General features: G+C 28.0%; 2 protein-coding genes across 2 annotated transcripts; both read left to right on the forward strand.

Annotated features, from left to right (window-relative positions):
* Window positions 1-4,334: 4,334 nt before the first annotated feature.
* Window positions 4,335-9,669, forward strand: LOC132947175 (uncharacterized). The gene is made up of 3 exons (XM_061017389.1): window positions 4,335-4,895; window positions 6,511-6,588; window positions 6,662-9,669. The coding sequence occupies exons 2-3, from the start codon at window positions 6,541-6,543 to the stop codon at window positions 7,787-7,789; spliced, it is 1,176 nt and encodes a 391-aa protein (XP_060873372.1). The 5' UTR covers window positions 4,335-4,895; window positions 6,511-6,540; the 3' UTR covers window positions 7,790-9,669.
* Window positions 9,670-10,650: 981 nt separating this feature from the next.
* On the forward strand, window positions 10,651-16,663 carry LOC132947529 (probable serine/threonine-protein phosphatase PP2A regulatory subunit; the record flags this gene model as incomplete). Its single annotated transcript, XM_061017836.1, has 7 exons — window positions 10,651-10,824; window positions 11,779-11,973; window positions 13,635-13,854; window positions 13,920-14,080; window positions 14,136-14,291; window positions 16,144-16,324; window positions 16,437-16,663. Coding segments are annotated over 7 exons (1,314 nt in total), but the record flags the coding sequence as incomplete, so codon positions are not given.
* Between the last annotated feature and the right edge of the window lie 774 nt (window positions 16,664-17,437).

Raw genomic sequence — 17,437 nt, forward strand, 5'->3', positions numbered from 1 at the left:
ACCATTTTTTAAGTTTTTTTTTCATTTTTATAAGATTTTAATCAGATTTTAGGTCGTCCTAGGCAAGGTCAGAATTATTTAATATTATGAATACTTGCAGGTCGGACATGATATTATAATAGTAGCATCGAAGAACTATAATAATCTCTCTGCTGAACCGCTATTATTAATTAAGAGGACGCCACACCCGCATGTGTTGTCTCCATCTTACAAACGCGTAACATACAAAATTTACGTTCAGAAATTCAAGTTTTAAGTAGTTAGATTAAATATTAGAATGAATCGACTTATTATGAAACTTGATGGTAAGAACATTATCTGTGTTTTGATGTAAAATAAATGTAAATTAAAAATGCTCATAACTCACTAAAAAACTAAATTATCGTAAAAAACTTTCGGACCACTTGTTAAATTTATAATAATAATATTATTTCGTACAACGACGATTCTACTAAAACCGAGATAGTTGCCCATATTTCAGTCCGGTCGTGTCGCACTTGCGTGATTAAAAATAGTAGCTCCACCGATCGTATGCAGTCATATTGTATCTATATATACAATTTACATGATTTATACATTTTACTGTTGACTATATATAGGTTTTATATAATATATAGGTATGTAACTATTATGATATTATTGGTATATTGCTTTGGGTGTTCGTATATAATAATATTTTACTTGTGTTACACATCGCGAAAAATACCGACAATAGATTTCACTAAACAACCAATAGGGATTTCTAAGTTGCTTTTTAGACGTGTGTTATAGATCTAGGTTTAAACTTTAAACCCAATTAAATTAAACTTATATAGGTACCTACAATATTATAAGGTATTTCTGTAAAATAATTGTTGTTGTAAAAACTTTAAATTCATTAAACAGATCCTTAGCGGGATAATATGTTTTTTCTATAATATATATATTTAAAAACAATAGATTCGAAAAAGACACTCTGACCGATCAGTCACTATATACTCGTAAACGTTGCACAAATGCCGCAATTAATCAGTACATTATATTAATTTATTGTGATCGCCTCACGATAAATGGATATATTATAAAGAACAACTACAAAAATGGAATAGAGATATAAATAGACTACATTATATATACGCTGGTACAGTGGTACATAGGCTGTAGGTCAATAGATTAGGTTTATACTCATTAGTATTATTTAAGGGGACTGGAGCGTAATTCACTTTCGGTCGAAAACATAGCTCATGACTTTAATCATTACGCCCAATATGTTCTGATATTAATATTAAAAGCAGTTTTGAATTTGTCACCAAATTATCTATGTTTTGGCATTTTATTTTTATGATTTTTATACTTTTTACTAGAAATTTACTAATAAAAAGAGTAAAAGTAGATCATGTTCATAATTCAAATTTAAATACATTGATATAGAATATGAAAAATGTACGACAATTAAAGTATAGTAAATTTAGAGGATAATTCAAAGCTTATTAATTAAGTTAATGGCATCATATTTTTATTGAATAACATGCAAATGTCCATCAATATAATATATGAACACATGATCTTTTTCTACCATTATAATATGTTCTATACTGACTATACTAAAATTCGACTATCCAGTTCAAGACTGAAACAACTCGAAATATAACAAATCCGAGTTATGTACACCATCTTATGACAATTTCAGTTCAAGAACGCAATAAAATACAGTTAAATTATTGACTACGAGAGAGCATTCTCAATATTATAATTTACATTACATTACATAGAGAAACAATTTAGAAAACACATTATACCCAATAAACCAATATTTTGAGTTGTTGCAGTCTTGAACTGAATAGTCGAAATGTTCTATAACCTAGTGTTGTTCTACATAACAGCATCGTAATTTAGTAGGTACCTAGCTATATAATTTTATTAATTGTGTTTATAAAAAAAATTAAAAAACATTTATAAATTTATAATCTGTAAAATATATGTATAGCATCATGAATAAATAATTTTAATCCAATAAATCAGAAATGAATTTTAAAATAAACATTCACCAATTAAAATAACACAAACATGAACCTTTACTATTTTGAAACATAAGAAAAAGTTTTAAGGAGGATATTCATAAAGTACATTATATATTTAGGATGTTTGTTATAAAAACAGATCAAAAATGAATGTTTGTTTCAAAAATGAAATTAAACTTAAATTCATCAAATAATATTAATATGGTAGTAAACTATCTAAAATTAATATTAAAAATAATGTATTTAACATAAATATTACAGATTTTATTAAGTTTTATTAGTTACATTTTTTTTAACTGTCTGTATGCTAACACGGGCGAATCTCTTTCTTTTTCTATTATCCTCCGATCAGATATAGACAATGCTTTGCGTTTTCCCGTAAACGCTTAACGTTGAATTGCACTTTTACTAGGTTTTTTTAGAATGACATCATTTATTTTCTTTGTTTTTGCAGAATTTCCAGTATCTGCTAACATGGACTTTAAGAACAAGTCATCTTTACGACCAGGCTAAAAACAAATATAATCAGTAAGTAAGTGATTTAATAAAACAAGAATAACAGATTATAATTTTTTTTCTTACTCTATTTTCAAAATGATTAATAACTGCTTTTCTTGGTTTTACAGTCAAATTTGGAGGACAATGTAAAGTTTCTCCAAATTCAAAATTGACTTTTACATATTCAGTTGCATGTTCTACTTTATCTTGTGTATCTTCATCAAGTGTATATAAATTAGTATAATATAAATTATTGAAAAATAATTGTTTATAATATCACTGATAATAATTAGTAATTAGGTACTACATAATATGCAATGTGTATAACAAGAAACATTTTAACAAAATGTCAGCTAATGATTCAATATGCCCTTGCTCAATATATGAAAGCTCTAGTAGGTTAGTGATACATTGTACTTGAAACTTAAGGGAATATAAGGCAACCAATACGTAAATAATATTTATAAAATATGTTCACAATGCATTAATAATTCATACATTTGTAATTACCTACTCATTAGCAAATACAGTTATAACTTATAGTGTTATAGTAGAAGTCAGTAGGTACAAATATTATTAGTGATTGATTCGTTTAACATCCTCAAATATAAATTCACTGGAATATATTCAGAATTTTTACTGTTTGGGCATTTGGCATATGACATTATTTCATAGAGAATTCAAAGAAATAACTATAAAATTAAGATTGTAGATTAAATAAAAAATTCTAAATATATTTTTAGTTCCAAGTGTTCCAACATACTCTTCGTTACGTTTGGAAATTTGTTCAAATACGTGTTTTACTTTTCTTTGTTTTTTACTTTTAAATTTTCTTGCCATTATAACAAACGTCCAGAGACAGAAAACGCCGAAAGGCTGCAAGATAGCAGACTTATGATCTTATCAATCGTATCTCTTACCTAACCTATTATATTAATATATTATTATAACTAAGCCCTAAACCATGATTTAAGATTATGATTATTTTAATAAATCATGCCCTAAACCACGGTCTTCGAAGATCTTCCCTAAGACCGTGCCCTAAACGGGCTAAACTTAATAATTTGTTTTGAATTTCACAATACAACTTCAGCAATATTTATATGAGATAAAGATTTCAATTTTATGGACATCGAACATAACGTAACATAACATAACATAACAATAACGTATGATTTATATCCATTGTTAATTATTCAAATAATGAATCGTTATATGTATGATCGTTTATTTAAGTTCGATAAGTTGACCTGTAGACTGTAGAATCTAGGAGAATAATAATGAATAATAAATTAACAATCTTATATTATGCTTACCTGCTACTACCTTAACACATAAATAATACATAAGTATATAGTTTATTATGTTATTAATTTTTGCCTTAATAGTTACTATGTTAAAACTCATAATCTAAATACCACTGCCGAATAAATATACTAAGTACAGAAGTGCACAATATGATTGGAAATTGATGCAATTATATTATACTCAGTTGCAAGGCCATCATATCGAGAAATTTTTTTCGGGGGAGTGTCCAAAACATGTATATTGTAATTTTATTGAATTTATGCTTTGATATTTGGTTAAAAATAAGACATATTGAAAAAATTTCGTGGGGATGCCACCCCCCTCAGATACGACTTTTCTCTTATTATATTATAATAATATAATATTAAAAATTGTAATTTTTTTAATTTTGGCGGCCAGTGATAAATGTAATTTGTTGTTTATTCCAAGCTAAACTGATATGATATTTTTCATCCATGATAGTGATATTAACCGTTTTTTCTAGTGATATAAACCGTTTTTATCACAGACTTCTATACTACACTTCTGTACTATATGTCTTTAATCTTTATAGAAATCTGTGGTTTTTATTTATTGTCTGGTTACGCAAGTTGTAATTGTACGCACGAGGCACAATTTAAGCACGAACTATAGTAATCTATCTTAAATCGTGGTTGTACGGGACGGGCGTTCTTGTTCCTACATTCTGACTTGCTGAGCGCCTGCGCCATGCTCTTCTCATCTTGTGACTTGCAGTTGAATTTATACCTAGATTTTCCAATTAATGTCTTTCTATCGATCTTTGCCGAACACTGCCTTTTGAGATTTTGTGCCTGATACTTGTAATAATAATAAAACAATTAAAGTTAATAACGAACGACTCGCATTTAGATCGTCGCTCTGACTTTTCGTTCGGTTCGTGGCTCAAATATTTACTACTATATCATTAGTAGAGTTTAAGTTCGTCGCAAGACCACTGTACTACTGTAGCCCAGACGGCATACACTTAACTAGTCTGCCTTAGTCTACACTTAAATTGGTGTTGACGTGTGGTTCGCGGACCCATTGCCTCCACTGATTAGTGCTTGCCTCTTGGTTCGTACTAAGTTGGTAAGTTTTTTTACTGCCGATGTTAGGATACCTCAACTCCCCCTACCACCCTCCCCACCATGAAAAAAACGCTTGCCAAGTCAAGGATCGTCATGTAAACTTTCTTGATTTTTAATTTTTAGAAATTTATTAACTGATATCAGACGCAAGTGGTAATAACAATTTGAATCCAGAAAAATGTCGGTGTGAACAGCCCCACAAAAAATCATTTTCATATTCATTTAGTGAGACAGATCTCCGAAACAGGAGAGCAGATTTCTTTGTTTTGGCACTTGTAAAGGAGAACTGGAGTGAAGATTTCCAGAACTTTATCTTTAATAGTTAATTCACTACAGAACATTAAAAAAAAGTTAAAACAAATTTTATTTTGCGTTTTTTGATGTTTTTCAGTTTTACAGGTTTGAAGTGAATTAACGATTGGAGATCAAGTTCTGAAAATCTTCACTGCACTTCTCCTAGCCAATGTGAATCTAACAAGACTCCAAACACCAAAATCCGTTCTCCAGTTTCAGAAATCTACCTTGCTAAATAAAAATCTAGCAAAAAATAAAATTTTTTATCTGTAAAAGATTTTAATTCCACATTTAGTATCTACTTGATGATCCTCTTTTAATGAGTTATCAACCTACTTTTTAGCTATCATAGTTTAGGAGAAAAGTTAAAAATAGAAATTTCGGGACTGTTCACGCTGACGTTTTTATGGTTTCAAGTGGTTATACCGCTTGGGTATGATATCAAATCCCTCTCATTAATATTTTATATTAAAGCTAGCTAAATTACCCTCCTACTTGTCATTACTGAGTTACATTTTTATTATTTTCCTATTTAACAAAAATTCTTGAAGACTTCAAAATTCAGACTTTTCATTTCAATTACCATACTTACTTGATTAAAAATCAAGAAAGTAAAAAACCTACAAAAATATTAAAATAATATAATATAAAATATAAATGATAATAATTTGTTAAAACCTTGAGTAATTTAAACATTAAATTGCTAATATTTATAAACCATTATTTTTGGTTTTTCTCAGCTGCATCAACGTATGCATCAACCTACTTTGTTGAAAGAGTTATGCATTTAAAACATACAATTAAATAATATATATGTTTTATTATTATTTAAATAATAATGTACCTATGCATACTATTATTCACACGTAATAGTGCTACAAATATTGCATTAAGAAATTGGTGAATATTCCATAAGATGATACCTTGTAATTCTAAATTTGGATGATCAGTTTATCTAAAATTCTTAATCTTAGTTATGTATTTGCGGTAACAAAATAACTGAATACTGTTTTTGATTGTGACTGACTCAAATAAGTTCAATCTATCCTTGGACGTGTTGGTGGTAAAATTATTCAGTCTGACACTGAATTCGTTTCCTGCAACGTCATATTTTATATTTTGCTTTTTGGATAGTTTTAACAATTTACCATGATCATTTTACCAATCGTCGTAAAAGTATAACCGTTTTTTGATACGGTTTTAACATTTATTTTAAGGCACCCGGTGCCAATATAATTTTTATTTACACAAACATAGGTTTGTTCTAAATATTTGATATTTTGGCATTTCATGAACATAGATTCTGCTTTATATTTTTACAGGATACAACTAGAAATAAAAAAAATTTAAAAATGGATATCTACAATACATGTCCATGTATGCGTCGTGAAAACCCTAAAGTAAATATAACTGTTTGTATATTATAATTTTAAGAAATTCTATTGATTTAACGCTCTGTCTTTGTTTTTCTAGGACCGTGTATGTTTTTCTAATGGTTGTGATAAGCGCACTGTATTTACATTAAGTAAAATGGCATATAATGCTTGTATTGACATTCAGAAAAAAGAGTACAACAGAATTAGAAATGCACCAGAAGTTGACATTCAGAACTGTTGTCGCAAAATATTGGATGCCATTAAAAGAAATATTGATTTGCCGTATGATCCAAATCATACAGAATGTATCTATGCATATCGTGAGAACTTTAAGGTTGCATGTTTTGAAGCTGCAAGAGTTGGGCATATGGACTGTTTAAGATTTGCCCATGAAAATGGATTTAAGTGGACCACTAGGACATCCAAGAGGGCTGCAAAAAATGGACATCTTGACTGTTTAGAATATGCGTATGAGCATGGATGTCCATATAGTGATACCATTTTAAAATACTCTGCCAAAGGTGGACACTTAGAATGTATGGAGTACTTATATAAAACTGGATGTAAATTGACCAATTTAGCATGTTCTGCCGCTGCAGAAGGTGGTTTTTTAAAATGTTTAAAATTTGCTCATGAAATTGGATGTCGATGGGGAATAAAGACATGCACCAAAGCTGCAGCTGGTGGCTACTTGGATTGTTTAATATATGCGCACAATAATGGAAGTGTCTTAACCTTGAAAACATGCGCTGCAGCAGCAGGAGGTGGACATTTGAAATGTTTAAAATATGCACACCGAAATAGATGTAGATGGGATGAAGAAACATCTAATAATGCTGCACTTGGAGGACATTTTAAGTGTCTAGTATATGCACAAAAACATGGATGTCCGCTGGGTCTAAATATTTTGGAAAAGGCTGCAATAGGTGGAAGTTTAGACTGTATGAAATACTTATATAGATTAGGATGTCAGATAGGAAGATTAACATGTGCCACTCCTGCAAAATATGGGAACTTAGCATGTTTAAAATATTGCTGTAAAATTGGATGTGAATGGGGAAGAAACGTGTGCACCAAAGCTGCAGCTCATGGCCACTTAGCATGTCTCATCTACGCCCATGAAAATGGTTGTATTATGACATGTTCCACGTGCATGGCCGCTGAGCGAAATGAACATTTAGATTGTTTAAAGTATGGTCGAAAGTTTGTAAAATGGCGAGAGTGAGATGAAGCGTAAGTAAATACGCTTCAACATTTTGATTTAAGATTATACTATTTGCCTAAAAAATTTTAATGAGTTTAAACTAAGGGTATACATTTTATGAACAAAACTAAATTTAAAATAAAATTATAAAGGAGAAATAATAAAACAATTTTCTAAAGTAATTTTATGATAATGTATATAGTATTATGTACTAATCTTGTTAGGTTGAAATCTCATTCAGTGTAATGGACAATTCTGACCAATATGAAATTATTTATGAAAATGTATGTCAAATGTTATCTTCCTATAAGAATGTATTTAGCTCCCGGGGTAAAATGTAAATATGTGACTATTTATAAATATTATGAGTTATGATATGTGTAATTAGTATTTACTATATTTTGTCTTACTTGCAAAGTGCAAATTATTTAATTTTATATTTTATGTTTAGCATATTAATCTATTTTGAGTATTATTTTATTTAACCATCTAAGAAATAATTAATCAACTTTGAAATTTTAAAGCTGGATTCACTATTCAGTGTAATCACTAATCACTAACTGATTATTTTTTACTTTTGTTTTATACATGTATTTTAGATGGCCAATTCTTAATTAGTTTAATACAATGAACAGACTTATTATTAGAGGAAAAAGTGAAAAAAATAATTTGATATGTGGGGTTAAAAGAAATCAAACCAGATTTTGACATTTTATGGCTATAATACAATTGAATCTAAAAAAAAATTAGTTTTTCAATTCAAGATAAATCGGATGATAATTCCTTTAAAAATAAGTCAAATATTTTGAAAATAGTACTGAAATCATTAGTGTTCTAAACAGAAACCTTTTTTAACTACACACAAAAGATCTATTCTTCATAGTTTTGTAAGATTCCTAATACATTTAAGTTTAAAATATAAGGCCTCACTAACATTTAAATGGATGTCTCCATAATATTATGTCATCAATAGCAGTGGCGTGGCGAACTAAAAATTTTCCAGAGGCCAGTTACAATTATCCCAAGTATTTCTGCATAATAATGTATAAATGTAATATAACAAGTTATATTTCAGATCGTTATTGACTACCTATTGAGAATATCAAATTAAATTTACTAGGGGACCCACTGGCTACCAACTACCCCTTTCTTTAAGAAAAATTTCAGAGGCCAAGGCCTCTGAAATTACCATTCGCCACGCCACTGATCAATAGGTATGCTTAATAACTATAAAATAATGTTATAATTTATTTCAACACCCCTACTAAAGACATGGTTAGGAATGTGGGGGAGGAAATAAGCCAACAATTATGTTATAAGCCTCGCCAAATGTTTTTTGTGATTATAGATTACTTATAGTACTTATACCCTATTGATTTTTGATAGTTAATAATAATAAGTTACTTTATAAGTTAAAAGTTTTATAGAAAAACAATTGTATTATTGTTAGTACATACCTGTAAAAATTACTTAAGAGTTAAAATAATGTAGAGTGAAGTACATGCTGATGGGATCAGGGAGGGGGGGGGGGTGGAAATTCAAACCACCCACTTATTATTTTTTTTACCATATGTATATTTGTATGAAACAAAATTAAAAAAATATTTTGATGTATAATATACATACGAATATATTTTATTTATATAATCACTCCCAATAAAAATATCTGTGTACTCTACTAGTAATGTATGTTAATATGTTCTGTATATTGTTATGTAAAACTGTTCAGTGTTCATAGAAATTTATATATATTATTACAAATTACAATTGACAATAACACTTCAAATCCTATTTATCATCTGTAACTATTTACAAGTACAATAATTATTGTTACCTATGTGAAGTTTTTATCACTACACTAATAAATTTTTAATAATATAAAATGTCAATATATAAATAAATCCGACTTTATTTAATTATAAAAATATTTGTTTGTAATTATTTAACGAAATTATATTATTATGTCTGGTACGAGTGTTACGATATAAACGATATCAGTGTTTGTAAATTGTAGATGATAGACGATATAGTAGGGTGTTGGAGGAGGCGAAGTCCCCCACGTTTTCAAGTAGGTAAGTAGGTACCTATACTATAAATGAAAACTACTAACTTTTAGCTCTCCCTATTTTCATCTATGCTAAAGACTACTGCCTTATAAGTTATTAATTATTATGCTCGATATTATTTACGAAAATTAAAACGAGGTCTAATAAACATGCATTTTAAAAATTACAAACAATTGTGAGTTGTGACATTAAAATTAATTATTTTCTATAATATTAAAATAGTATAATAACGAGTTTAGAGGTAATTTCAAATAAGTTTCCTCTAATATAATTGAAAAATAATGAAAACCATCAGCACAGTCATTATTTATTTTGTGGAAGTAAATTCTCCTTTCAATATCTAAATATTAGACCATAACATCAGGTATACCTATTACACTAATTATTAGTCACCAGGTGACCGTGGAATTCCAAATTTAGTATTTTGGTGCCTTACCGCCTTGGTGGCACTTAAATCAATTGACACCGCGTGTCTACTGGAGGCGTAATGTGTTATATTTTTATGATACGTCTTTGATGGCTTTTAATTTTAAAAAACATCCATGGTAGAAATCGCCCTTGAACAACGATGACTGCACGTCGACTTCGATGAATTATGAATGACATTTCGATACGAAAGTACGGAACTGCTGTTTTGCATTTTCAATTTGACATTTGTACCTATTCAGTCACCTGCAAAATCGTTGATAAATAATATTCGTTTTAAAGCACTGGTAGCCGAGTATATCGTCAATATTGTTTTATTTTGTTCTATTACATAGGTATATTTACATTTCTAGTATTGGTATTTAAAATCAAAGTAAAAATAGGTAAATCGTTTACTATTCTATAAGTATCCAGATTTGTCTACTGGTAAGAGTGTATAGTATGGCTGAACGAATTGAACAAGCAACGCCCGAAACTTACCGCGGTGACAACCATTTGGTGTTAAACGATGGTATGAGCGATCGCTCATTTATCGAAGCTACCATGAACTGTGATCGTCTTGTGGTAAGTTTCCATCTGTTGACGAAACGTATAATTTTTGACCGAAATATTATTTTACACCTACTACTCGACACTTTTTAATAACAATTAGGAGCAGTGACACAGGATCTGGGGAGGGGGACAGTCACAAATAATTTCGCCAAAAAAAAAAAAATAACAAATACGAATATTTAAATTAATATTAATTATTATTTTACTCACGAATAAAATTATTTTGTGTTTTAAATTTCAAATAAATAAAGTTTTTTGATTGTTTCATAACATAATTGGTTACTGGAGATATTTGGTTTCGAAAAACAGTAAATTTCGATTATAATTCTGCGACACGCATTATCATAATATTCCTAGGTTGTTTAATTTTGTTTCAAAGTTGAAGTATTTGTTGCTTTTATTTTACTTTAATTTTTTTATAATTCAATCAATTTTTTATGTAGGTACCTGTTTATTTTTCTATGTATAATGGTTTTGTCAATACCTCTTTATAATAACCTCTTTATTTTTGCCGATCATGTGAAAAATAGTTCCACCTCGGATTCGGAGTAAATATATTTATATATTACTAGTTGGGTAGTAGTTATACATACCCTAAGACCTACTTATTACTTAGTACCTATTTAAGCAGTGGGAAAGGGACATCCCCCCAAAAATGTCTTACAAGTACGACACTGTATTTAAATATACCTACGAAATCATAAATCATAAAAATCTTTATTATTAAATACCTACCTATAGTACATATTATTATATAGCTACTTAAATATGATGTTTATTCTGAATCATAGTTCGTATTATGTTTACTACCTTCTGAAAAATATTTAGGTACACTGTACACAGGTATTATTTTATTAATGTATTATATAATTATATTTTTTGTACAGCGATCCCTCATCAAATTTTATCGTTATAGTATAATTTGAATTTACTAACAAAGAATTTTGTTATTATATAAATCAATAGAATCGTTTGGAATCGATGAATTTCTTACGGGATGTCGCTTTAAAACTGGGCGCAGAAAATACTCGTAAACACTTAGTACCATACCTTACTCATCTTATTATTGCTGAAAAATTGTCGGAACTGAAGGATTTAGCAGAAGTTCTTGGTGAATTTGAATATTTTGTGGGAGGACCAAAATATGCTCACATTTTGCTGGTAAGATAATATGTAGGTACAAGTGAACAACATATATATAAAAAAAAAATGCTATACTTACCGTCTTCCAGTGGCAAGGCATATAAGTCTTTAGGTCAAGGAGATGTTGAAAAAAATTATAAATCACGCATTACCATTGATAATAATTTTTAGACAATACCTTACCATAAATAAACAAATCGTAAATTTAAAACCAACCACGATAACGAGTTTTCGGTGGTCGATGACATGACATCGATAGGTATAGGTATTTAGGTATAGGTATAGGTATTTCCAATATTTTCCCTGCAAACCACGCCTGCCAGAATGAGACATATTCTACACCGTCTCATATTTATTTGTATAGGTACTGTATTTGGTTGTTTTCTGTGGGTGATAAGGGCGTCCGCAGGAATTTGTCAAGGGGAGGGCAAAATATTTTCTTTTTTTGTCTCACTTGCCTATTAGTTATAAAGTATTTTTGTAACATGTTTTCTTTCATATAGACAAGGAATGTAAAAATATTTATGAATATACGTAGATATATACTATATAGGTAGTAAGTTAAAACTGGATCTTGCAGCATTAATTTTGATTAATTGTTGTGTAATTTTAAATTATCAAATACATTTTTTTTTAAATAAATAAAATCTTATCGTTGATTTTATAATTTTAGGTAATTTATAAAATTAAATATTTCTAGCTTATTCAGTCATTGATACCACAAACTTTAAAAGTTGAAACTACTGTATTAGGTACCTATGCCATCTATGAACATTTAATTTTTTTTATCAAAAAAGTAAAAATTTGGCGGACACTGCAGTATTGCACTTAGTCCCAACACTACATCTCATAATCTATTAAAACAATGTTCTTAGTTCTGACGTTCATAATCGAGTGTAATAAAAATAACTTTTTAACAAAAAAAAAAAAAATGTTTTTATTTTCAGTTTAAAATAAATTTATTTTGCGATATTTTATATTACAACGGTAATGATTGAGATTGGGATTACGATGTACTTTGCATTGTTTTCCAAATCTAGCTACGCGATACACGTTTTATAACATACCTACATTGAATTTTTTGCATTTTAAGATTTTTGGAGCATTTTAAAGTTTTTTCTAAATTTAAATTTTGCACTTGCTTGTACATGATGTTTATAATAAATATATGATCTAAAATCTAAACCTATAGGTAGAGAAAAAAAATATTTAATTTTCAGATTAAATAAGTACCTAGTCCAAATAATAAGTTCTGTCTGTAAAACTTTTATACAATCGTTTAAAAATTTAAAATGTATGTTATAATTTATACCGAATTAATTTTAGAATTTATATCTTTAATATTAAAAATAAAAATAATTTAGTGCACTATTTAGAATTGTTAGGGCATTTTTACATTTTTTTAGAACATTAAAATCATCAATAATAATTATGATAATCAACCCAGAAAAAACCGGGGGGGGGGGCAACTGCCCCTACTTGCCCCCCTGCAGATGCCCTTGGTGGGTGACCTGCCATGCCATATTTAATTTACGAAAATTGTTGATCTTTGGTTTATTAGCTAGGTACCTATTACCTACCTACCTGGCTACCTACTATATTTAATGAAAACAATGCTGAATAAAATTATTATTCATTATTTTCTATGGATTTAGCTAATAATCTTATACAATTTTTAGCTACCCTTAGAAGAATTGGCTGGTGCTAAACTTGGTGGTGTAAGAATGGCAGCCATCAAATCATTGCAAACATTGGCTGATATAATGGAAGTAATCGATTTGGAAAACTATTTTATACCTTTTATTGCTAGTTTGACGATGAATGATAAATATACTAAACGTTGTTCTGTTAGTCATCTTTTCACTACGGTGTATATGCGTGTCAGTCCAAAACATCAAAGTAAATTTATTTAATTTAATACTCAGTTAATGTGAATTTTTTTATATTAAAATTGTTTTACTAAGGTGACTTAATGGACTATTATTGTTTCTTAAGTTTGGACGCGTTACCTTCTGTTCGTCAAAATGCAGCAAATAATTTGGTTGATTTCAGCGAAGTTGTTCATATGTCAATTTTTGACAGTAAATTAACTCCACGTTTAGAACAATTTAGTTTTGACCAAAATGTAGGTAATTTTATCAAATTTCTGTACATTTAAATTAATATATTTTTATTTCTAGGAGCATGTTAGAATTTTGGCTTTATCAATAGCAATAACAATTTCAAAAAAATTTGATGTCTCTTACACTCAACAGATAATCCTTCCTATTGTATTGAATTCAATAAATGACCCTTCATGTGAAGTACGCTCAATTCTCATCAAGAATATTGCAAAGGTATTATTTTGGTATTTAATTTATTTTTGCATTAAATATTTAATAATGAACTACTTTTTAAATAGTTGCTTGTAATTGGTGTAAGTTGCTTAAAGCTTACTGAAAATATAATGAAAGTACTCATTTCATTAACTAAAGACCAACAAATAGAAGTTCGATTGCAGTCTGTCAGTGTTCTTTATGATTGTACCGTTGTCCTATATGAAAATTTGACTTACTTAGAAGCTACTAAATTGGTAACCAAATTTTTAATTCCAACTTTATGCAATTTAAGTCATGATTCTGATGTGAAATGTAAACTGGAGGTCCCAGCTGTTATGGCAAAATTTGGAAAAATAATGCCTAATGTAGTGTAAGTTGGTGTACATACATTTATATAATATTTTAATGTGGTAATTATTGATTAACTATGATGGGTGTGCCAATGTTTATTTTTGAGGTTGTTTTTCATTTAAAATCAACCAAATTATAAAAAAAAATTTTAAATTTTAGGTAGGTATATCTTATTTTATTTTGAAATATTATTATTTATAACATGTTATTGTAAACAAATATTTTAAATTAACTCCATTATACATTTAAACAGCTAAAACATAAACAATTACTTATATAATATCGAGAAAAAATATACAATGGATTTAGGATGATTTTAACCACCAAAGGTCAAAACCATTTCTTAGAACGCCCAGTAAATTATTTATAATTGGTAACAGTGAGTGGAACATGCCAAATGTATGTTAAGTGAATATGGGTTACACCAATACCCAATAAAATACTGAAGAATATCATAATATTAATAGTGTTTGATCTATTGTATAATGTAATACAAAATATATACAATTATATAAATTATATAATTTATATGTAATACTGCAATTGGTTTTCATGTGAGATGTTAAAACAAGTGCCCGCAGTTTCACAGATGTACATGAATATTTAGATTGCTTATTTTTGCAAATTATTAATGTTTCTATATAATATATACCTACTAACTATAGAGTTTTTATTTATAATTCGTAAATATATACATTTCCTTTAAATGAGTGATTGGAAAATTGTTATTGCTGCAAATTTATTATAATTCAATACAATACACAATTATGTATCTGCTAAGTAGATACTTCTTTAAAACATGCAAGCTACCACTGCTTGACAAACTATGTATACGCCTATATATATTTCAGAATTAAAGATTATTTTGTGGACTTGGTTAACAAATTACTTAAAGACAAAAATGTTGATGTAATATTTAATGTTGTGAAATATATGAAGGATATTTTAGGATCACAGTACAATGTAAATATAATCATATAAATACAGTGTATTTAAAAATTTAATGTGATAGTAATTATATTTAGTTATTAAATATATTTATAAAGCACATTTTCTTTTTAATACTTATATTACCTAACATAGGTACTTTATTTTTAATATATATATTTTTTCTCTGCACATTGTAATATAAATATTATTCTACTGTATAGGTTCTTCAGTACATACCTACTCTAAACTTTAAATTCCTATCAATAATAAACTATAAATAGGTAATTCAATAATATTACCATAAGTAAATCAGTTAATTAAATTTTACATTGTATTAAGAGAAAATATACATTAAGATAACATTTGTTTTAAAAATAATATATACATCTATGCTTTACAATATAATAAGCATATTTGTAAAGAGAAATAGTGCTTGATTTATTAAGTAAAGAAAAAGCCCTTGACATTAATGACATGTTTGCTTTAATAATTAAATATTTAGAAAATATAATTTTTTAACTAAAAAATTTTCTAAAAAAAGCTCACCCTGATCATTTTTTGTTATTAAAATGTTTATTTATATATTTAGAATTTGATAGTACTGCCAGAAGATCGATTAATATGTTGTTTGAAAGCACTTATTATAAATGATTCGTGGAAAATGCGAAACACTGGTGCAATTTATTTATATATATTGGCAATCCAAAAGGGTCTCAAATTTTTTGAAGACTATTTAGAACAGTCGTTTTTAATACTGTTAACTGACACAAGTAAATATTATTTATTTATATTTTTTAAACATCAATATGATTACTTTTGTATAAAGCAATTTAATATTTGTATAATACTTAATAGTTGATTAAAGTATTTGATTTTTTCCAGAATCATCTGTTCAGAAAACCGCATTGGATATATTTAAACTATTAGTTACAGAATTTGGAATGGATTGGGCTCAAAAATATATAGTGCCATACCTAACAAAACTATCTTACTCGAGAAATACTTATACCAAGATGGCATTTTTATCATTTGCTAAAGTATGTGCAACAATAATGTGTATACAATTTAGAGCATTGAACATTAATATGAGAGAGAATGCAGTGGAATAATGATTTGATGGATTCTTAATAACCGAATGTTCTATGATTAGATGTTAGCTATTAGATATTTCCTTAATATTAAAAAACTGATTTATATGATGGGTTCTTAAAAGTAAAGTTACTAAAACTTTGAACTAATTGAATTATTAGAATATTTTTTAAATCTGTGATCAATTGATGTTAAACAAGCTATTTTCTCATGTTGTGTTCCATCAGTCTAAATGAAAATCCAAATGTTCACTATGCTTTAGTCCAAACATTAAATGTAATGATGACCTCGATTTCGGAGTATGATTATATTTATAATTATTCCAATATGAAAAATCATTTTGTATGGTTTATTATTATTCTACAGTAAAGATGATATTATATTAATTAATAAAATCAAAACTACAATAAAAATATTGATCACAGACATAAGTAATTATGTTAGTATATTGGCAATTGATATCTGGAATAAGCACTTTTATAAGTACCCATTCGGTCTTTATAATGTCATTATTTTGTTTAAGCTTATTTCAGTAAATTCAGTTTCTCAGGTACTCAGTGATATCACAAGACACGGTCATAGTTTTCAAAAAAGTATCCTCCAACATTATTCTCACTGCAATTTTTTCTTTTTAAATTATTATAGTCTTACATTATTTTGTTATGTATTTAAAAATATGTTGTTACCACATCCATTGTTTGTAATTAACAATATTTTGTTTGAAGTACAAACATAAATTAAAAACAAATAAAAAGGATATTATTTTTTTAATGTTGTGATAAATATTTATAAGC

This window comes from Metopolophium dirhodum, chromosome 6, assembly GCF_019925205.1.
Source record: "Metopolophium dirhodum isolate CAU chromosome 6, ASM1992520v1, whole genome shotgun sequence".
In the NCBI taxonomy this organism is placed as follows: Eukaryota; Metazoa; Arthropoda; class Insecta; order Hemiptera; family Aphididae; genus Metopolophium; species Metopolophium dirhodum.